Source organism: Anomaloglossus baeobatrachus, chromosome 10 (assembly GCF_048569485.1).
Source record: "Anomaloglossus baeobatrachus isolate aAnoBae1 chromosome 10, aAnoBae1.hap1, whole genome shotgun sequence".
In the NCBI taxonomy this organism is placed as follows: Eukaryota; Metazoa; Chordata; class Amphibia; order Anura; family Aromobatidae; genus Anomaloglossus; species Anomaloglossus baeobatrachus.
In genome coordinates, this window is record NC_134362.1 from 171,451,606 (window position 1) to 171,474,697 (window position 23,092).

The window sequence follows — 23,092 nt, forward strand, 5'->3', positions numbered from 1 at the left end:
AAAGTGACTAAATCTGTATATTGTAGTAAAGCAAACACCCCAGCTCGTGTGTTGCTGTAAATGCTCATTGTTCTGCTGGCACTGGCGGCTGCGCACAGACGGGAAGCTGTGTACCATCTCCAGTCGGGGTAGTCACTAAAACAAGGCATCACTTAGTAAGGTAATTATATAAATTTCTTTTCAAATGGGTGTTATCACCGGTGTAATGAACCTTTGCACCTCTACTCTGTAATTATCAACAATTTCTGGATTCCGAGAAGCCGAGATCTGACGTCACTGTGTCCTAAACACAATCTAAAATTGTCACCTCGCCCTCCTGTATTAAACAGTAACTCTGTCACCGCCAGGGAAAACCTTTTAACCCTCTCATTTGCCTTCACCTGTTGCATAGTTTGCAGCTCTATTTGATATGTGGTTATTCATCTTTGATTTCCTTCGGGAAGTTGACTTGATGGCGTTGAGTTGGAGCACCGGACATGGTGGCATGGACGATAGCGGCGTTGTGTCTCTAGTACAGTGGGGTTTACTGGTTGATTATTGGGACTCCCTTGACTAGAGTCCTGCTGATTGATCACACTATTTTAAGGTGAATATGGCAGTAATCTAATATCAGTGCCCACCGGTGAAAACTGGTGGCTCAGCAGTGGTGGACACAAATGGAGAGGGACGATATCTCATCTCCATGCACAATTCTATCAATTTTGGAAGCAGAAATGGGCCCCCTAACCTTCTGGGCTCCTGAGTTTCACCAGTGATATGTCCGTTCTTGGGTGGTTGCTACATTTGGGATCAAAGGGACCAGACTCACAAGTAAGGGTAAGAGGTGAGACTCCCTCTTCTTTATTGAGGCCACAGAACATGTTTGTGGCTGATTAGAATGAGATATGTGAATCGATAGGCGAAAGCACTACTACCGTAGTAGCTATACTAAAGAACCAGTTGAACCAATGAACGAAAAGTGAACGATCATTACACAGACTCATTAATAAACATTTTCCACCATATGGGCCATCACAGTTATTCAAACTGGCCACAAGTGTTCAAACTCAATGATGTTGAGTGGGGAAGAAACAAGCTTTCTTTGAAAGTTCTGAGAAAACGTTCTTTCCAGAAAATAAAACTTTTGTGGACAGGAACTATTGCAAAATTAAAAAAACCTGACCATATCAAGACAATTTGTCACGCCGGAGCGTACAGATGCTCCAATTGTAGTGTAATACATCGGTAGCAACAGGAATGGTATAGAAGGAATAGGGAGAGGGAAGAATGGACACCTCCTGCAACTCACTTGAGCCTGTACCCAATGCTTCCTAACGTTCCTATATGGGTCCTCCCAATGCTTCCTAACGTTTCTATACGGGTCCTCCCTATGGTTCCTAACGTTCCTATACAGGTCCTTTCCCCTGTTGCTGTCATATACCTAGGTTCATGGTTTGCTTGAACTTCCCCTGACTAGTGAGAAGACCAGCAAGAACAATAGTCTCCCCACTGCAATATTACAACCCAAGGAAAGGGAGACAAACAGAGGGAAAATAGACACAAAAAGGAAAAGACTCCAAGCTCCTTCAATGCAGCTAAACATCACAGCTGCAATAGTTATGACTCCTCAGCTTCTTCCAGAGACAGATTCCTTCAAAAGTGGTCCGCATAGAATGAGTATCTATAGAATCTATATATGTTGGTTTGCCAGATAGTTTGTCAGTGCCGCTTGTCTTAGAGCTGTGACCTCATGAAGGTCTTTTAAATGATCTTCTTGTACTGCTTCAACAGTCACTTCGATACTTTACTTATTGTCCAGGAGTACTGTTCAGAAGAAGTGGACTCAAGACAGCTGATGGCCAAACTCCGTTCCTCCCAGTTCCACTATAAACATGCATAATGGCATGCATGTTTTATTGCATGAGAAGTCTGGCAGCAGAAACATAGGGTTGGATATTCTTAAATACAACATGCCCAATCCTTTTTTTCCCCCAACACCAAAATAGGCATGTTCAAACAACAGCTATCCACTCTATGTAGCCACCTTACGAAGAGATATTGAACAAGATCTCTGAAGTCCTAAAGAGCAGTCAGAAAGGGTGAAGAAGTATCTATGTAATCCAATATATAAATGATGAGCTGATATGAAGTAATCAAAAATCTGGGAAAGTTGAGGAGAAAGTCATTTTGGTGGTAGTATAAAGACAATATCATTCCAAAGTGAGATGGGTTTTCACCAGTATTACGAATTGTTGGAATTGGTGGTCTTCATGAGTGTTCCATATAAGTATTAACGTAATAAGGCTTGTTTTTTGTAATGTCCATAGCTTCGACATTTCTTCTAGACTTCTAGACTTTATAGTTTTGGGCCTCTATGACCTATTGTCTATTTTCTCCGTTTCTTGGTAGATAGGTTTATTCTAGATGTTCTTCTGACCAAGTTGGTCTTCACCTACCCTAAATTTAGAACAAATGACTTTCCCTTGTTCCTTGAGCACTGGAAACCTCTACAGCTACATTAAGATCCTTGGACAAGTGTTACTTACATATTGCCAGCCATTTATTCCGCAGTAGACCTCGCTAATTATTATCACAAGTGAATTAGCAAATGCTATGTTCTTCAGTGACCACACTTGGAACAAATTTGTTTTTCTTGCAGTTGCAGAATAGAGGTTTAGTTACACAGATTAAGGTTTGGTCTGGCGTGTGACCAGAAGCCTCACTCTTTGGAATTACAATTGCTAAAAGAAGCACATGAAGAGAGGGAGATACCCTGAGCTCAGAATCTTTTGTGGAAGTCAGAAGAACTTGTATTGGATCATAAAAAAATTGTAGTCAAGACTACTTCTGGTGGCCATCATGTTATGGACATATTGACTCACATGCATTGTGTGCCAAGACTTGTTCTGATGGCCATCATGTTATGGACACATTGAGTCCCATGCATTCCATGCCAAGACTTCTTCTGGTGGCCATCATGAGTCACATGCATTGCATGCCAAGACCTCTTCTGGTGGCCATCATGTTATTGACACATTGAGTCACATGTATTGGGTGCAAAGACTTCTTCTGGTGGCCATCATGTTATGGACACATTGAGTCACATGCATAGCGTGCCAAAACGTCTTCTGATGGCCATCATGTTATGGACACATTGAGTCCCATGCATTGCATGCCAAGACTTCTTCTGGTGGCCATCATGAGTCACATGCATTGCATGCCAAGACCTCTTCTGGTGGCCATCATGTTATTGACACATTGAGTCACATGTATTGGGTGCCAAGACTTCTTCTGGTGGCCATCATGTTATAGCCACATTGAGTCACATGCATTCTGTGTCAAGATTTCTTCTGGTTGCCATCATGTGATGGACAAATTGAGTCACATGCATTGTTTGCCAAGACTACTTCTGGTGGCCATCATATTATGGACACATTGAGTCACATGCAGTACGTGCCAAGACATCTTCTGGTGGACATCATGTTATGGACACATTGAGTCACATGCATTGTTTACCAAAACTACTTCTGGTGGCCATTATGTTGTGAGTACAGTGAGTCACATGCATTGCGTGACAACGTTTTGTCATGTAATCCAGAGTGTAGGACCTTGGTTCATCGGTCCTCCAGGGTATCCTTGATGTTGATGAGAGCCATTGGTGTGAATGTAGATGAGATTCAAGTTGTTCGACACGGTTACCTGTGGAAGACCAAATACACTGTGCCCTATATTGAGAACTTTAAAAGAAGAAACCAAGTCTCAAATGTTATGTTATACACATCACATCAAGAATACCCTCCAGCACTGATGATCTGGGGTACCAGGCTCCAGATTCCGAAAGCGATCAATTTATTAAAACCAATTTTTTTTGTGTTGAATGTATTTTTGGGGGCAATTATTTTTCTCTAACATAACAAAATTTAAGAAAAAAATAGCAATCTTGTGATTCTCACACTGGCCACCGGGGCTTTTTTAGACTCTTACTTCCTCCTGTTTCGGGAAATACCACATGTACATTAGCTACAATGGTCACTAACCCTAACTTTTGTATGAAAGTGCCTAATGAGTGTGTGCAAATTATATTGAGAAGGAAGAGGGAGCAAGAGGAGCTTTGACATTGCTTATTGTGATTGTTGGATACTGTGTTATAAGTTGTGTGTAGAAGTGTTATCGGTCATTGTAATTCTGCCTGTGGTGATAAGGAGCTTTCTGAAAACACCTTTCTGAAAGGACTAAAAAAGCCCCAATGAACATTGTGAAAATTGTGGTATGAAAGAAAGGCCAAAAATGTTTAAAAAATTTAACACAAAAACCTGGTTTAAACAAGTCCTTTTGATGATGGCTTCCCTTTAAGCACTGGATCTCCTCCCAATGCATACTGTAGCGTTTCTGTTTATTAGTCCAGTACTGGTCCCAATATATTTCACTCTAGCCTCTTAATGCGTTGGGCTGTGACGTCACCCCACAGCCAAGCCTAATCCCCATTGAACAGTGACGTGAATTGCACTACCCCTGGCAAGGGTTGGGACATATTAAGTCACAAGTGAACAGCCCGTTCCTGTAGTTGATAGGTTGGAAAAAGTAAAAATGGCAACGAGTAAGGCTGAGTGACTTTGATGAGTCGAATTGTGCTGGCCAGACGACTGTGTGAGGAGAATCTCTGAAACTGTGGGTCTTGAAGGGTCCCAGTAGTAGAGGCATAACCAAAGTGGTTGCAGTCGCTCCCGAGCCTTGTAGTCTAGGTGGTTCCGAAAAGGAAACCCATATGAGAAGACCAATCTTACATCCATCATAGTTGGGGACCCTGTTGGAGGTTTAGCATTGGGACTTATGTGCTTCAGGTTAAACAAGTGCCCGGCATGTGATGGTTAGTACCTACTATTAGTGGATCAGAATAAAACAACATTGGAATTCGAGATGGGGTCATGAGTACCCATGCCAAAATGATCCCTGGGTCAAGCAACACTAACCAGTTTGGTATGATCCCACATAAGAGCTACTGTAGTGCAAATTACCGACAAAGTGTCTGTAGACTAGTTTGGAAAGGTGTGGGAACGAGTCTGAGTGCCTGTGCTGTCACCTGTCCACTACATACATGAACATCAATGCTAAACCATAGAGCAAATGAATAAGGTGGTCTGGGCTGAATCACTTTTTCGTTCCCATCATGTGGACAACCAGTTGCATGTGTGTCCCTTAAAATTGGGAAGAGATGACACCAGGAGGTTAAAGAAGGAAAACCTCTGGAGCCAGGATGGTTCTGTGAGCAATGTTTTATTGGGAAACCATGGGTTTTGGGACACCCTGTGGATGTTATAATGACCCTTACCTTACCACCAACCTAAACATTGCTGCAGACCAAAAACATTCTGGAATTGTATGGGGAACATGGCAGTGTTGAACATTCTTTCAAGACCTGAATCTGATCACATATGGCATATTGTAGAAAAACAAATCAACAGTTCATCCCACAACTTATAGGACTTGGGTTGCATCTGCATGGGACAAGTTTCTAGAAAGAGCATGGTGGCTCAGTGGTTAGCATTGAAGTCTTGCAGAGCTGGGGTTCTGCGTTTAAATCCCACCAAGGACAACATCTGCAAGGAGTTTGTATGTTCTTCCCGTATTTGCATGGGTTTCCTCTGGGTTCTCCGGATTCTTACCACAATCCAAAGACTTTAGATTGTGAACCCCAATGGAGTGAAGTATGTAAAGCGCTATGGAATTAAGAGCACTATATAAGTGGATAAATATTATATTATTATTCTCGGTTATTGGTTAGTCTAAAGATGCCCCCGGCAAAAGAGCAATATGCTTGTTTGACGGGTGTGATAATTTTTAGGCTTGCTTAAAAATTATCGTTCTTGGCAGCATGTTGTCCTGTGTGAACACAAAGTGGGCTAATCATGGTCACGATTGTGTTAATGATCATTCTGTTCGAACCGTCTAAAGAGGTCTACCAAGTGACCACCGATTGGCTTCTATGTAGACATGGGTCAGCAAGTCAACATGCCTCCTGCTGCCTATGTTTTGGTGCCAACGCACACCTTCAGAGGTCCATGCGGAGTCCATACAAAGCTGTTTACACAAAGGGGCAACCAGTTTTATTGATCTGGCTGGTCGTTGGCGCAAACTCTATTTCATTAGAATTTTAATTTCTGTAAGTATGTGTCTTTAAGGTCTTTGTAGCTTTGCAAACACTAAGACTCGGAAGTGTTCCTTATACCGTAACACACAAACTAAACACCGAGATACTTCCTGATGCAGAACTGAATAACCCCACCAACTGAAGTTTAGAAGCCACGACGCTGAATGAGTTCCAACCTCCATCACTATTTAGTAGGAGCGCACGGCTGTTATTCTTCATGCACAAATCACTCCCAGCTGCATGTGCTTTTCAAGCTATTGTAATTCTAGATCCAAGGCCTCTGGTCATGCGCCAGACCACGCATTAATCTCTGTAACTAATGGCTACGTGCATGTGCTGAAGGCCTCAAACACAAAGAGATGGAAGACATGAACTAGACGAGCAAGGAAACAAAAGAATTATTTTTCTATCACGGATATATATAAGTAAGACCAGACAAGACATTATCCACCAGGTTTCCTCTAGAAAACTGCACACAGTATTTTATAGAGAAGTCAATACTCCTAGGACCTCTGTCCATTGTAACTGTCGTAAAAATTATTCTAACGCTGGTCAGATTGATTGTAAAAAAGGGTCATAATACTGCTAGGGCTGTTGCCTGTATGGATTTGCGCAGAGGGTAAAGGCTGATCATTTTGATCACTTCTGATCCATTACTTTTTCACTTCTGATCCATTGCTTTTTTATCTGAAAAGATTGTATTAGTGTAGATCCAGCATGGTGAACCCCACTGGCCACTACAATATAGACTATGCAACATTTGATGATGGAAAAAAGGGTCATACTACTGCTAGGGCTGTTGCCTGTTATTATTTGCGCAAAGGGTAAAGGCTGATCATTTTGATCACTTCTGATCCATTGCTTTTTCACTTCTGATCCATTGCTTTTTTATCTGAAAAGATTGTATTAGTTTAGATCCAGCATGGTGAACCCCACTGGCCACTACAATATAGACTATACAACATTTGATGATGGAAAAAGGGTCATACTACTACTAGGGCTGTTGCCTGTCTGGATTTGGGTAGAGGGTAGTGGCTGATCATTATGATCATTTTTTTATCCATTTCCTTTTCACTTCTGATCCATTGCTTTTTTTTTTTAGCTGAAAAGATTGTATTGGTGTAAATCCGGCATGGAAAACCCCACCAGCACCAGCCACTACAATATGAACTATACAACATTTGATGATGGAAAAAAGGGTCATACTACTATTAGGGCTGTTGCCTCTCTAGATATGGCAGAGGGTAGTGGGTGATCATTCTGGTCACTTCTGATCCATTGATTTTTCACTTCTGATCCATTGCTTTTTTTATCGGAGAAGATTGTATTAATGTAGGTCCAGCATGGTGAGCCCCACCGGCCAGTTTGACTCATTTTGGAACTTCAGTTGTCTGGACATGGACCAGTAAAGAGCAATGAGACGCTCACCCATCACTCAACCATAGTGGCTATCTACGTATCATTGAGTTCCAACCTTAGGCTTCACTTTTCACTTCACTTTTCGTCTTCACTCTTTCATGTAATATGATCATTGGTGGTCCCAATTTCCTGTTCTTCTGAAATAGCACTACTATCTTTTGTACGCCTATAAAAACCTTAGATACGTGATGCCCTATATCTAAACCTGCATAGTAAAACTGAATCAACCTGTTTTGATGCCAGATGAGTTCAGTCAGGTGTATTTCCTATAAGTGTGGATGGACATGGTTGGTCAATGAATAAATAACTTATTATCTGAGGGGGTTCTCAGTCTTACTGTGTAGATGGATATCTGAGAAGCCATCCATGACACAACCAAGCTTGTGTTCAGTACATTAATCCTCTGGCCTAGCAACAAGTGTTGTACATATATTCTAACCTCAATCACGTCTCCTACAATCTTTCTAGAAGATCTTTTAGGCATCCGTGCATGAAATCAGGTAGGTTCTGAAAAAAGTAAGTCTATGAGTCCTACTAGCAGCTCAGTAAAGAAACTGTCACCAGAAAATTACTATTCAAACCAAGCACAGTCAATCGGTGCCCCCTCGGCGTGGCCAAACTATTCAACTGTGTTCCATCTAGCTCTCTCTTCCTTGATTGATAGTCGTGCCCATTTACACAAGACATGACCCCCCATATTTTAAATTCCATTTATAAAATATGACCCCCTTTATCACATCCCTAGGATGAATACAAATTGAAGACCGGACCCAACTCTTTCTCATTTCTTGCATTTTGTAATCTTCCTTGCTTTTGGTAGGCACCACAATGTTACGATGCTAGTCCCTAAGTTGGGATGTTGGCTGTGACTGTGCCCAATGGAGGGAGACTCCAGGAATGAGGAAAGGCAAGTATTTTTTATGGGCATGCTGCACCTGGGAGATTCACTTGGTCTTACAGGACGTTTTTCAATTTTTCACATCCTAAGGTCGGGTTGGTGGCTATGGAAGTTCTCATGATCAAGAAGACTCTGGAACAGTGAGATATGACCATTTAGTCTGGGCATGCTGCAACTTAAGCTGGTGTCACACTAAGCGACAGCGACAACGACGTCGCTGTTACGTCACCATTTTCGGTGACGTAACAGCGACCTTGTAAGTCGCTGTTATGATCGCTGCTTAGCTGTCAAACACAGCAGAAGCAGCGATCATAACGTCGCTGTGCTACATGTGCAGAGAGCAGGGAGCCGCGCTTAGCGCTGGCTCCTTGCTCTCCTAGGTACAGTACACATCGGGTTAATTAACCCGATGTGTGCTGCAGCTACATGTCACAGTGCAGAGAGCAAGGAGCCGCGCGCAATGCTTAGCGCTGGCTCCTTGCTCTCCTTGCTACAGTATACATCGGGTTAATTACCCGATGCATTCTGCAGCTACATGTGCACAGAGCAGGAGCCGGCACTGGCAGCAAGAGCGGAGGCTGGTAACCAGCGTAAACATCGGGTAACCAGGGAAAGGTCTTCCCTTGGTTACCCGATGTTTACGCTGGTTACAGCTTACCGCAGCTGCCAGTGCCGGCTCCTGATCGCTTCATTTCGTCGCTCTCTCGCTGTCACACACAACGATGTGTGTGTCACAGCGGGAGAGTGACGACCAAAAAATGAAGCTGGACATTCAGCAACGACCGGCGACCTCACAGCAGGGGCCAGGTCGTTGCTGGATGTCACACACAGCGACAGCGACGGGACGTCGCTGCAACGTCACAGAAAATGGTGACGTAGCAGCGACGTCGTTGTCGTCGTCGTTATGTGTGACACCAGCTTAAGAGATTTGTTTGCTCTTCCAAGAGGTTTTCCAGTTTTTGCTGGACCTAGAGTTGGGATGTTGGCAGTGATATTGTCCAATGTAGGGGACTCGAAAACAAGGAAAGGTAAGTATTTTTTTCTGGACATGCTGCACCTGTGAGAATTACGGTACCTACTCTTATGAGAAGTTTCTAAATTTTTTCCGGTCCTATAGTCGAGATGTTGGCAGTGACAGTGTCCAGGAGTGAAGAGGACAGGTGAGTATTTTGACAGGACATGCTACACCTTGGAGGTTTATTTGCGCTTTCAGAAGGTTTTCCACTTTTTGACTTGAGAATGTGGAGAGGTAAGTATTTTGTTAGGACAGTTGGGAGATTAGCTTGCTCTTCAAGGAGATCTTCCAATTTTTGATGGTCTTATAATTTTGTTGCTAGAGGTGACAATGTCAAGGATTGAAGAGGGAGCTGAAAATTTTGTTAGGACATGCTATACCTTTGAGAATTGCTTGCTCTTCCAAGAGGTTTTTTAACTTTTTGCCATTCCAAGGATCAAGAAGAGAGTTGACTATTGTGTCAGGACATGCTACAACTTGGAGATTTGCTTGCTCTTCGAGGAGGTTTTCCACTTTTTACGGGTCTTGGGGTCAAGTTGTTGACTGTGGCAGTACCCAAGTGTGAAAAGTATTTTAGAACATGGAGAGGTCAGTATTTTGTTAGGACATCATGCAACTGGGAGATTTGCTTGCTCTTCCAGGAGATCTTCCAATTTTTGATGGTCCTATAGTTTTGTTGCTGGCAGTAACAGTGTCCAGGAGTGAAGAGGGAGGTGAATATTTTGTTAGGACATGCTACACCTTGGAGATTTATTTGCTCTTCTAGGCCTTTTTACATTTTTTATGCCCTAGGGTTGAGTTGTTGGCTGTGGCAATATCCAAGTGTGGAAAGGACTTGGAAACACGGAGAGGTCAGTATTTTGTTAGGACGTGATGCAACTGGGAGATTTGCTTGCATTTCCCAGAGATCTTCCAATTTTTGCTGGTCCTAGACTTTGCCTGCTGGTAGTAACAATGACAAGGATTGAAGAGGATGAGAGCTAAAGGTAAAAATTAAAGCACAATAAGGTGATACTTCGTAAAACAGGGGTGAGGGGGATGAATGAATCTCCTCACCTAGTGAGACACAACCACTATGTAGGCATAAAGGCTGCTGCAGATCCACAGGTGTAGAGACACCAAACATAGATATGATAAAGTAGAAAGTGGTTCCTCTGCATTTTCATGTAACCAAACGATGAGTCAGATGGAGTTGACTGCTTTATCAACGCGTTTCGAGGTGATCTAGCCTCTTCTTTTGGATAAACCAATGGCTTTGTCTAGAAGAATAGGACAGATCACCTCGAGACACATGGATAATACTGTCACCTTCATCCGACTCGTTAGGCTACACAACAGTGCAGAGGAACCACTTTCTACCTCATCATATCTCAGGATTGAATATTTTGTCAGGACATGCTACATCTTGGAGATTTGCTTGCTCTTCCAGGAGGTTTTTCACTTTTTGCTAGTCCTAGGATTGAGTTGTTGGCTGTGGCAGTACCCAGGCTTGAAAAGGACTTGGTTATGTAGAGAGGTCAGTATTTTGTTAGCACATGATGCAACTGAGAGATTTGCTTGCACTTCCCGGAGATCTTCCAATGGTTTAATCCTGAAGAAGAGGCCAGATCGCCTCGAAACGTGTCGATAAACCTGTCAACTTAATCCAACTCATCGTTTGGTTAGACGACAGCGCAGACGAACCACTTTCTACCTCATCATAGCTCCGGATTGAATATTTTGTCAGGACATGCTACATCTCGGAGATTTGCTTGCTCTTCCAGGAGGTTTTTCACTTTTTGCTAGTCGTAGGGTTGAGTTGTTGATTGTGGCAGTACCCAGGTTTGAAAAGGACTCGGGAATGTAGATAGGTCAGTATTTTGTTAGAACATAATGTTACTGGGAGATTTGCTTGCACTTCCTGGAGATCTTCCAATGGTTTAATCCTGAAGAAGAGGCCAGATCGCCTCGAAACGTGTCGATAAACCTGTCAACTTCATCTAACTCATCGTTTGGTTAGACGACAGCGCAGACGAACCACTTTCTACCTCATCATAGCTCCGGATTGAATATTTTGTCAGGACATGCTACATCTCGGAGATTTGCTTGCTCTTCCAGGAGGTTTTTCACTTTTTGCTAGTCGTAGGGTTGAGTTGTTGATTGTGGCAGTACCCAGGTTTGAAAAGGACTCGGGAATGTAGATAGGTCAGTATTTTGTTAGAACATAATGTTACTGGGAGATTTGCTTGCACTTCCCGGAGATCTTCCAATGGTTTTATCCTGAAGAACAGGCCAGATCGCCTCGAAACGTATAGATAAACCTGTCAACTTAATCCAACTCATCGTTTGGTTAGACGACAGTGCAGGGGAACCACTTTCTACCTCATCATAGCTCCGGATTTAATATTTTGCCAGGACATGCTACATCTTGGAGATTTGTTTACTCTTCCAGGAAGTCTTGCAATTTTCCAAGAGATTCCTTGTGTTTTGTGAGAGTTGGTAAGCATGAGGGTGCCTTTATATTTTCCTAACTTTAATGGCTCACTTACTGATAAATATTAACCAAGATATATTGTTGCATTACTAGACAGATTTGCCATTTAGGACTCTCGGAAACCTGGTGGGAGCCTTATTGGCGGTCATAGCGTTTTTTCTCCCAACTATGTGAAAAAAATCTAAAATAGGTTTTTGTTGTTTTTTTTAACAATGACTGAAGGAGAAGACGCCAGTCCTTTTGCTAGTAGGAGGCAGTGCTCTATAAATAACAGGTGGAGTGGCACGCAGTGAAGCAGATCATTGCTCTTTAGAGTCAACAGTGAATAACGTCGTTCCACCTGTGAGCAGAATAAAATCTATTCCGTGTCTGGGTACGCGATGTGTGCCTGCTCTGTTGCAAGGTGATCTTTTCTCTAGGATATATGATTTTCAGGCTAGGAAATGATACAGATAAGATTTTTTTTTTCTCATCATCACGCGCTTTGGCACGTGACAGCAGGGACCACAGCAGCCAATGAAACCAGCAGAGCCATTTTATAAGACGCAGATCTTTCAGCACTGATCAAACATTTTAGGGTGACAGCGGAGATCGGCATTTTTTTTTTCCGGTCCTGCTGATCGGTAAACGAACGGGAGCCTTATGTAGGTTCCTTTGCGCTGCGTGAAATAAGAAGAATCCAGAGAAAGCGTCTGCAGCCTGGCTGGTAAGAGCGGAATTCGTGGTGGGCATTTTAACCAGTTCACTGCAATGGGAGGTGATTCTGTAGCATCTGAGGAACGCACACTTACACGACTAGTATCATATTTGGCATTGACTATCATATCATATTGGCATTGATCATATTTGGCATCTTGGTAGCGAAAACGTTCCTTCTCCATTTATTTTATTGGATTTAGCTGATCCGTATTGCATAATGCATGGTATAGTCATATGCAACATGAAGCGCACATGTGTCAAACACCAAGGGGGTCATCAGCAAGTTATCCAGATTTACAAATATTAATTCCTTAACTCCATAAAGGCTTGATGCATACATGCTCTTTTTTTTTATTTGATCTAACTCATGGATATTTCAGAAAGCATGGTATAGCCATATGCAACATGAAGAGCACATGTATCAAACACCAAGGGGGTCATCAGCAAGTTATCCATATTTACAAATATCAATTAATTGCTTAACCCCATAAAGGCTTGATGCGTCCATTCTTTCTCTTTTTTTTTTATTTGATTTAGATCATAGATATTGCAGAAAGCATGGTATAGTCACATGCAACACAATGAGCACATGTATCAAACACCAAGGGGGTCATCAGCAAGTTATCCATATTTACAAATATTAATTAATTGCTTAACCCCATAAAGGCTTGATGCGTCCATTCTTTCTCTTTTTTTTTTATTTGATTTAGATCATAAATGTTGCAGAAAGCATGGTATAGCCACATGCAACACAAAGAGCACATGTATCAAACACCAAGGGGGTCATCAGCAAGTTATTCGGATTTACAAATATTAATTAATTGCTTAACCCCATAAAGGCTTGATGCATCCATGCTCTTTTTTTTTATTCGATCTAGCTCATAGATATTGCAGAAAGCATGGTATAGCCATATGCAACATGAAGAGCGCATGTGTCAAACACCAAGGGGGTCATCGGCGAGTTATCCAGATTTACAAATATTAATTAATTGCTTAATTCCATAAAGGCTTGATGCATCCATTCTCTCTTTTGCTTTTTTTAATTTGCTTTTGCTTGTAGATATTGAAGAAAACATAGTATAGCCATACGCAACATGAAGAGCACATGTATCAAACACCAAGGGGGTCATCGGCAAGTTATCCAGACGTAGCAAATATTAATTTATTGCTTAACCCCATAAAGACTTGATGCATCCATTATCTCTCTCTCTTTTTTTTTTTTTTTTTTTTTTATTTGATCTAGCTTATAAATATTGCATAATGCATGGTATAGACACATGCAACATGAAGAGCACATGTATCAAACACCAAGGGGGTCATCAGCAAGTTATCAAATATTAATTGCTTAACCCCCTAAAGGTTTGATGGTCTTGGCATCATAACTGAGAGTAGAATTGGATAACTCTTCATTTTGCAGATTCTCCTGAAGTTAGCAGATCACTGGTGTGTCGTAGCAGAGTAAATGTCCTTCTGCAAGGAAAACAAAGCACTGCATGGCATCCATTGATTCCTGTGATCACCTGGTATCCTCTCGAATTGGACAGGACTTTATATAGTATGGCCGCCGGAAGTCTAGAACTAACTTTCTAGACTTGCCTTACATTCTTAAGTATGCAAATCAAAAAAGGTCCATGGAGCCTCTGTTAGGAGTCTCAACACAGAACATAGCCATTTTTGTCTGTACGGGGTTGGACTCTTCCAGAGCACCCATTCTTTTTCACAGAAGTGCCGTGTTATCTTCTTTTTCTGTTAGGAGTCTCGACACAGAACATATCCAGATATCCCTCCGGGAAGGACCTAGCCAAGGAGTGGCTTTTTTTAGGAGACCACCATAACCCCCATTTTAAGTGGCCCTTTTAGTCAATATCCAACTCTTTGACGAGTTACATTCTTAAGTGAAATGGTTGACTTTGGCATTTAATTGGTTAACAAGCAGGGCGTCCAGGTATATCCTTGGGTCGGTGTATTTCAAGAAACTACTTCCACCTAGGCAATATGGGATGTGGTTGCCGATGACTTAAGCGAATCGATATTTCTCGATCCGCCACATTACCATCTATTTTAGGACACGTTCTCATTTTGCCTGTAGTCCAAAAACTAAAATATGACTTGATATCGGCATGCATTTATTTCGCTATATGTCAAAAATGCAGCTGACTAACATAAAATGATTTTGGCAGCGAACTTAGTGGAAATCTTGTTTTCGGTCCAAAAACAATTTAAAAATTTCAGAGTAACATAAATAATGATAAAAACGATAAAAAAAAAGATATATAAATGGTCTCATAAAACATGCAACTTGACAGTAGAAAAATAATCGGTTTGGGTGCTTATGTCTCTGTATTGTTTAATTATGTTGTGCCAGGGTTATTTTTCATGTGATATATGTGCCAGCTGCGTCTGATAAATGGTTATCAAGTGCCAAGTAAGCCCCCATAGAGACATGTAGTATGCCTTTTATTGCTCATCCGGGTTCACTTAATTTCACTGCTCCAAAATAGCTACTTTTTTTATTAATATCTGTTTTTATGCCTTTTTGTTCCTTACATACAACTGCTGGTTAATCTTATTTGCTCAAAAAAGTGAAAGTTGGCATGAAGCATGATGATAATGTGCAGAACAGCGCCACAACAGTCCTCAGGTTATTTGTGGTATTGCAGATCATCTTCATTCACTTCAGTGTAGTGAAACACCAATTCCTGACCCAACTCATTGACTTTTTGCACTTTTTCTAGAATAAGGCAGCCGTATCTTTTCAATCTTTTTTTTAAAAGGAGCTTTCACTTTTTTTTTTATTTATTGAAACCAAGTTCTTTGTCTGATTGCCACTGCCTTGCTGATTCTAGAACAGTTTTTCTTTTCGTTCTACACTTCTCCATTCCAAAGTTATGGCCTCCGGAAATATAGATGCAAATTTACTCACAAAGTGAGCGTGTACCCAAAGAATTTTTGTGTGGGTGTGGCCGTGTTCTGATTGGCCAAGGTCAGAGGAGAAAAGGCCAATGCCCACAGAGACTTTCTGTGGTACCAGCCCAGTTGCTTGGCGAGAAAATCTGCATCATTCTTACCAAGGGCATAACTTTGGAATGGAGAGGCCTAGAAGAAAAAGAAAAACTGTTCCAAAATCAGCGAATTAGTGCCGATTAGAGAGACTGAATTTAAAAAATAATAAGAAAGGTACTCGAATTGCTAGCTTTGGAATATTGTAGTCCAAAGTCACTCTCTGGGCATTACTAGAAGCCGTATGTAAAAAGTCGAATGAGTATTGTATACGAAAAATATGGAATATTAGATGATTCATAACGAGTGTGCAATTTTATGTTCCAGAAAAAGATTTACAAGTACAAAAAGGTTCTGAGTAACCCGAATCGTTGGGAGGTTGTGTTGAAGGAGATTAGATCCTTGGTGGATATGGCACTGACCTCCCCACTGCAAGATGACTCCATCCACCAGGCACCACTAGAAATTGTCTCCAAGTTACTTTCGGAGGTAAGACGTTACCCCACTACTTTACTCTTCCTAAGGATCTGCTTTCTGAGAAGCCATCAACTCTATATGTTAGCAGATGGCAGATCCATGTCACTGTGTCATTTGCATCCCATTCACAGTAATCTTTCGGTGGACACTTATGGCAACTAAGAAGAATTTTAAGGTTTTTTTTTTTAATATTTTAAAGGAAATCTGTTCGCAGAAGTGATGAGTGAACTGTTCAGTGCTCGGTACGCGCCATTTTGATACTTGTTTACCGAGTATAATGGAAGTCAATTGGGAATTCGAGCATTTTTCTGAAAAATGCTTGAGTTCACCAAAAGAAATCCTTCCTTAGGAAGGATTTCTTTTAGTTAGCTATTTTTGATGCACCTTCCATTTTCTTGGTAAATGCTTGAGTTCCCATTCACTTCCATTAAACGAGTACCGAGCATCAAAGTGCTCGTTACAAGCAGCCGAGCACCGAACAGGTCGCTCATCACTAGTCAGCAGGCTTTTGCTGTGTTATCTGAGAGTACCCTGATGTAGGGGCTAAGAAACTGATTTCAATAATGTGTCACTTACTGGGCTTCTTGAATGAAATTCCTGTTTTATCACCAGGAGATTATCACTTGAGGACTAGTTGTCTCGTGCAAAGTAGTCCTGCTGCTCTGTGTGACTCCGCCCCCACCACTGATTGGCAGAAAGCTGCTAATCAGTGGTGTGGATGGGGTTATACAAAGATCCTCATTCAGATCTATAGCAGAGAAAATGGTGATTATCAAACCTGCACCAAGCTGACCAGTAAGTGGCACAACACTGGAATCAGCGTCTCAACCCCTACATCATGCTTCTCTCAGATAACTTAGTATCTAGTTAGAGTTTTGGAATAATTCCAAACATCCTTAGTGCAGATCTGACAGCCCCCTACAGACTTTGGTTCTCAACCAGATTAATATGACGTTCCTACAGATTCCAGTTCCTAGCCCAGGAATGTACTAAGTGCATTCCAAAGAACGCAAATTGTCTTTTCAGGGAGGATGGAGGCAAACTCTAGCGCCACCTATTGAGGGTAGCAATCCTAAAAGTCAAAAGTGACCCTTTAACAAGCCTTTTCATATGACTTCGGATTTATGCCAGATCAGAACCTCAGTTAACAGACACAGTGTTTCAGGGTGATTTCCCCTCGTCAGTGCAAAGTATGAGATCTGATCTGGCTGAATGAGAAGCTAAGATGTTCCAAAGTATGTAATTGTAAGGATTGAGAAATGGCGTTCAAGATTGATTATTCAAATTGGAAAATATTTGATCACTTTCCGTATGTAAACCCAACCAAGAACAAGTACAAATCTGACCAAACCATGTAGAGCGTCTAACATTACCTACTTATGTTGTTCTGTATAACAAGCAGTGATCCACCAGTGACCGCAATCCTTTCATAATATCATGACTCATTCCTATTAAGCTGTCAGTAAAATAAATGTCCTTACTTCATTGTATGTAAAAAAAAAAAAAAAAAAAGTTTGCCCTATCGAGGAAGCAGCATTTTAATATGCTTGGCACAATTAATTTTGTACACAATGATGTGTCCAAAGAAAGGAACAATTTGTTTTTCTGTTCTCCTCCATCTGGGACTGGTTGGAAATCCAACGATTTTCGTGTTAAATGAAAACACTTCAGTTTCTTCCGTTCACACTCGGTGGCAGAAGGCTGGAAAAACAATTCCAATCAAGTATGAAGTTATTTTTTTTTCTTAAATGCGAAGAAGACAGGTCACAGGACAGATGTTTGGCAACGGAGGGTTAATTTAGGCATTTTGGGAATCTTTTATTGAAAATATTGGAATTTACTAAAATGTAATGTTTTCAGAATTGTTATCGACTGCAGACGTTAACCTAAATAGAGATGAGCGAATTTGAGGTTCGGTTTTCGAACCGAACACCAACTTAAAAAAAAAAATAATCAAGGTTCAGATGCTTTACGTGCGAACGTCACTCAAGTGAGCAACACTGAACTCAGGTATGTTTGGTGCTGAGCCCTGTGAGAGCTGCTTGCAGTGCTTGAACAGCTGTCAATGGGGTTAACAACAACGTGATAAGATGTAGGGTGCAACCCAAAAATATTTTTCAAAAAGCCCACCCTCCCTCCATCAGAAGTGATCTGCTTATGGCTGCCTGTATGTGGACGGAGACTCAAACTGCCAGTCATTGGTTTTCTTCTGGGTGCGGGTCAAACTCAAACTAGTGGAGGCTCGGCTCATTTGCTGCCGGCGAACCGAACCTCAACAGAACCGCTCATCTCTAAACCTCAAGCCTGGCCAACTTGTTATCCAGAGAATAGGTGATGGCCAACTTGACCGGTGGTGGTCCAACAACTGAGACCCACACCGATCATCAGAGTGGTAAACTTCCACCCCGGACTGGGCACTTTTATCTCCAATACAAGTTTGGCTGCAAATGGGACGTCCAATCCTTGACCATTCATTCTCTATGCAGCTGCTGAAAAATCACCAGGTGCAGGCAGCCCCTGGTAACCCTATAGGGAACGAACGGCACAATGGCCGAGCATGAGAACTGCCGCCCATGTCTAATGGGGAGAAAAGTTCACCATTTTGACCACTGATCAAAATCCTGGTCACCTATTCTGTGGCTGAGTGACATCTTGTTCTGTTTTTATTGCACTTGGGACTTTTTTTGGAAATGGCCACATCTTAACATTCTTACGGAAGGAGCAGATTTTTATCAGTCAGAACAGATCGTTTTTTGCACCGTAGGGTCATCAAAAAAATTTGGATTGATATTAAAAATCTTTTGATCTTGGCAAGTTGGAGTCAAGAGAGTAGAAAGATAGAGCCCAAAACAACATTTCTGGTTTTGAAGACCAACAAGTTGTGATATTGTAGACAAAACCTCTATGCCAGCTGTGGTCAACCTCTGCATTAAGGAGACATCAGAGGTGGTCATTGACTTTCTCCGAGGATATATTTACATGGCCACATCGGTCAAGTCTTCTACTGAAGATAAAGCAGAGAACTCTGCGTCCTACAGAATTATTGGTCATTGCCCCATCTAGATGTCTTCTGCTGGAGAACAGGTTACTTGATTTCCTACTTTACAGAAGGCCTTTTGGCCATTATGGAGACCTTACCTTGGCATGTATGAGATGATGGAACCTTCGGTGATTTAGGCTCATAAACGGAGTAGATTGTGGCTTATTTTTTGGGCTGTTTTTTTTGTTTTTTGTTTTTTTTTTGCTTTATAAGGGGCATTGTTACAATTATAAACACTTACTAATGTTCTAAAGTCACTTTCCAACTGAAACTTGGGCGAGTCTCTATTGTATCTATCTTTACCCCAGACCGCTAATCCAGTAAATGTACATTGAGGGTGTCCTAAACTCCTTCCCCGGTGTCCAACTTTGATCTGTGATGTCTCAGTTGGGCTGGTATGTTTGCAGAGAGATAATTGTTTGCAATTTTATCCCTACAGAACATTAATCTAACCACTCAGGAGCACGAGAGCATCATTGTGGTGAGTCAAGACATTTCTATATTAATATTGGCTTTTACATGGGTTGGGGCTTGTAGGTTGCACATACGATGGGTCAATGGGTAGATCTGTTAGGACTCTTTACTCTGGCATTAGAAATAGGCAGCCATATTCTCTTTTGGTCTCCACTTGGAACAAACTAATTTGGTCATGTCACTCAGATATCACGGGAATTGATGGCCTATCCCTAGTCTTATCATCAATCATCGAGCTCAGGGGATCAGCATGATGATGGACCAACGGTTGTGAAGGAAGTTGTATCGTGATCCCTTCATCAGCTGAGATCACAGAGGTCAAATCTCTTCTGTTCAAAGATTGATGGCATCTCGTAAGGATGAGCGGTCAACATCTTGAAGATTTCTGGCAAAAGAGTAACTGGTTGCTCTTTGATTTGTTAATAAATAGTTATTTTTTTCACCTACCTCCATCGAGAATGTATTGTTACTTCTAGTAACATGATAGCATTATAGTGAAGGCGAGAAGAGTAGCCGAGACCTTCCCTTATATTTACAAAACCACATTTGGTTGCTTGGTTATGGGATAATTAGGTGACCTGAGTTTTCTGAAAGTTTGACAGTTGTTTAAAAGAAACAAGAAATAAACAAATCTCTGCGCTCGTAAAGTATCGTCTGTTGTTGCACTGGTAATGGAAAATGGAAAAACACCATAATTTCTAGAGAGCGGTGTTAGTTCTAGTACGAACACCGAAGTGTCAGCATTAGACGCTGCTCAAACCATCAACGTGATTTCTGTTTAGATAAAATCTCATGATTTGCGCTGCAGCAGAGGCCGAAGTGACAACGGTAATGCCAATGTCTTCAGCTGTCGTATAAAAGTAGAGCAGGCCACCGATCTCAGACGCTATTCCGCGACGTATAAGAATATTTATCAGGGGCTTGTGCCCTTAAAGAAGATCAACAGAACATATGGTTATTGCCAAAAAGACAACCCTGTGGTCTGGCTCTGATTTCCACTGCCCATAGGTTCCTATTGTGTGTATGAATATATATAATATATATAAAAAAATATGGCTTTTATACATTTTTATTGGATACTTTTAGTATTATATCTTTTATAGTATTCCATTAGAGAAAAAAATGGCTCTTCCAGCATATGGGGGCCATCAGATGAATCGGAACCCTAATATACTTTGAATTACTAAGCAAAGTGTAACGCTCACGACCGGTGTAGGGGCAACGAGCGGGATTAGTGAACCCACTGGACCACAGGAGGGAACCGGGCTAACCTTTTAGTGGGAGGGGCTTAACTAAGTGCCCACCACGAGCTACCACTTCCAGGGCAGTAACCGGGACTGTGGAAGCTGAACCCCACGAAAGGAGACTGACTCAGGTATAGATGGGTACAGGCGAGGTGACTGAGGCAGGCTGGACAGACAGGTACGACAGGAGTGGTGGGCACGGCAGGGATAGACTGGTATCGGAAGGCAGGAACTGGAAACAAACATTGGGATAACAGGACAGGCACTTAGGACCTGACAATTAGCTGGGTAGCAGACTGGAGACTGACTGACTAACTAGAGGTGTTGCGAACGCAGCTCCCCTAATGGGAGGATGCCTTAAATACAGTGTGCCTCTCAGCCATAGCCTATGACTCAGAGGCATTTCCTGGAAATAGCACACCAGCCCTTTTAAGAGGAGGGCCGGTGTGTGTGTGTGTGTGTGTGTGTGTGTGTGTGATCTTAGGTGCACTCCTGGGTATCCTCCTGCGGCATGTACAGGGCCCGGGAGGGGAATGAGGCAGCAGCACATGTAGGGGGCGGACGCAACCCACCTGGGGGGCGGTGAGTAAGTCGACGTCTCTGCAGAGACGCCGGCACTACACAAAATATGAGATTTTTTGTTAGAGATCGACACTTGCAATTCCCAGTTTTTTCCTATTATTTTATTTTCTCTTTATAATTTTCAGAGGGTGGATGTGCAACTGCAGAGGGGGAGCTGCAGCTGCAACAGTAAAGAAGCTGCACATTAACTTGCTGTCTTCTCCATCTGTCATGTACATGGGTAACAGAAAAAAAACAATTCTCCTTTCCAGAGCCTATTTTTAATTAAACCAACTACTTTAACTAGGTGTCAGGGGTCAGAAGAAGTAGTAATATCAGCTGAACATTTACGTCATCCGTGTTTTTTGCAAGATTGTATAATATATTTATAATATTTTTTATTTTTATTTTTTAGGCTATTGCTCCTCTCTTGGAAAACAACCACCCTCCACCTGATCTCTGTGAATTCTTCTGCAAGGTATGATATGGTCGAGAGACCATGATGGGCAACGTGTATGTGTATAAAACTGAAAATAACATGAAGAATTTCCTAATTTTTGGTTACAATATGATTGATTGTTGGGGGATGGTCTCCACCTGCATTAATAACTGTGACTATTCTGTCCTTTCAGCACTGTAGAGAGCGCCCCCGTTCCATGGTGGTCATTGAGGTCTTTACACCAGTTGTTCAAAGAATCCTCAAACACAACATGGTCAGTATTTTCTTTTTAATGTATGTTAATATTGGTTTATATGTGACCGTTGACCCAAAAACTTTCATTATAGCTTAATGTTTGTTTTTTTCACAGTACCAGGCGACCCCACAAAATTTAATTTTCTTGCTTCGTACAGGCAGAGATTTGCTAGCTGAAAAATCAGTATTTGTTAAGATCCCCATTGTCTTGTTTGACCAAGCGCATTAGATGAGTGTCAGCAGAATCCTCCGATTTTAGCTGACTATCTAAGGTGTGTGATGGTGTCTGACCTCAGGGGAAAAAAGGAGTGGACATATTGGATTTCTACATGCCCCATCCCTTTCTGAATGTGATAAGGTTTTGACAACGGCCAACTTTCCTTTTTCTCTTGAGAATACGTGTACTTGGCCACTTTTAGGTAATGTTTGGAGGAATCTTTTGAAGTCTTAAGCTAGCCGTAGACATGAGATACAATCTGAAGTTCCATTTCTGGTCATGATCCAGATCCAAAAATGTCCTTACACTGGTTTCCCACACAGATGACTGGTGCCCAGATCTGATGAAATTGGAAAAGTCAAAGTCTATGGATCATCCATGGAATTGGTGTGATACCTGATCCTCCGATGTAGCTTGTAGAAGAATTTAAACCTTCATCTAAAAGGATGAGAACCCAACCGAATCTTATTCGGGCTCATTCAAGGTTTCCAAGATTTCTCTCTCTCGTGCTTTAGGGATGGTTTTGAGCCATGGTATGTAAACACGATGGTCCCCATTCACCAACCCCATACAGAGATCTCGAAAATGCTGAGAAATGGAAACACAAAGTTTTTAAAAAAAAAAAAATAGAAGAAATATTCTGCTATCATGAAGCCATAAACATTCTTTGTCTGTTGTACAGAATGTAGAAGTTGCAATTTTTCTTTTATTTTTGGAGTCCTAAATTTAAAGATCACATTTTTTTTTATTTTTG

General features: G+C 41.7%; 1 protein-coding gene across 2 annotated transcripts in view; it reads left to right on the forward strand.

Annotated features, from left to right (window-relative positions):
- Positions 1-23,092, forward strand: part of CMIP (c-Maf inducing protein) — a 171,838-nt gene that overhangs the window by 99,912 nt on the left and 48,834 nt on the right. For both annotated transcript variants that reach the window (XM_075325846.1, XM_075325847.1), the window contains exons 4-7: positions 15,959-16,120; positions 19,588-19,629; positions 21,843-21,905; positions 22,060-22,140. In XM_075325846.1, the coding sequence (XP_075181961.1) occupies positions 15,959-16,120; positions 19,588-19,629; positions 21,843-21,905; positions 22,060-22,140 (348 nt within the window). The remainder of the gene's footprint in view (positions 1-15,958; positions 16,121-19,587; positions 19,630-21,842; positions 21,906-22,059; positions 22,141-23,092) is intronic.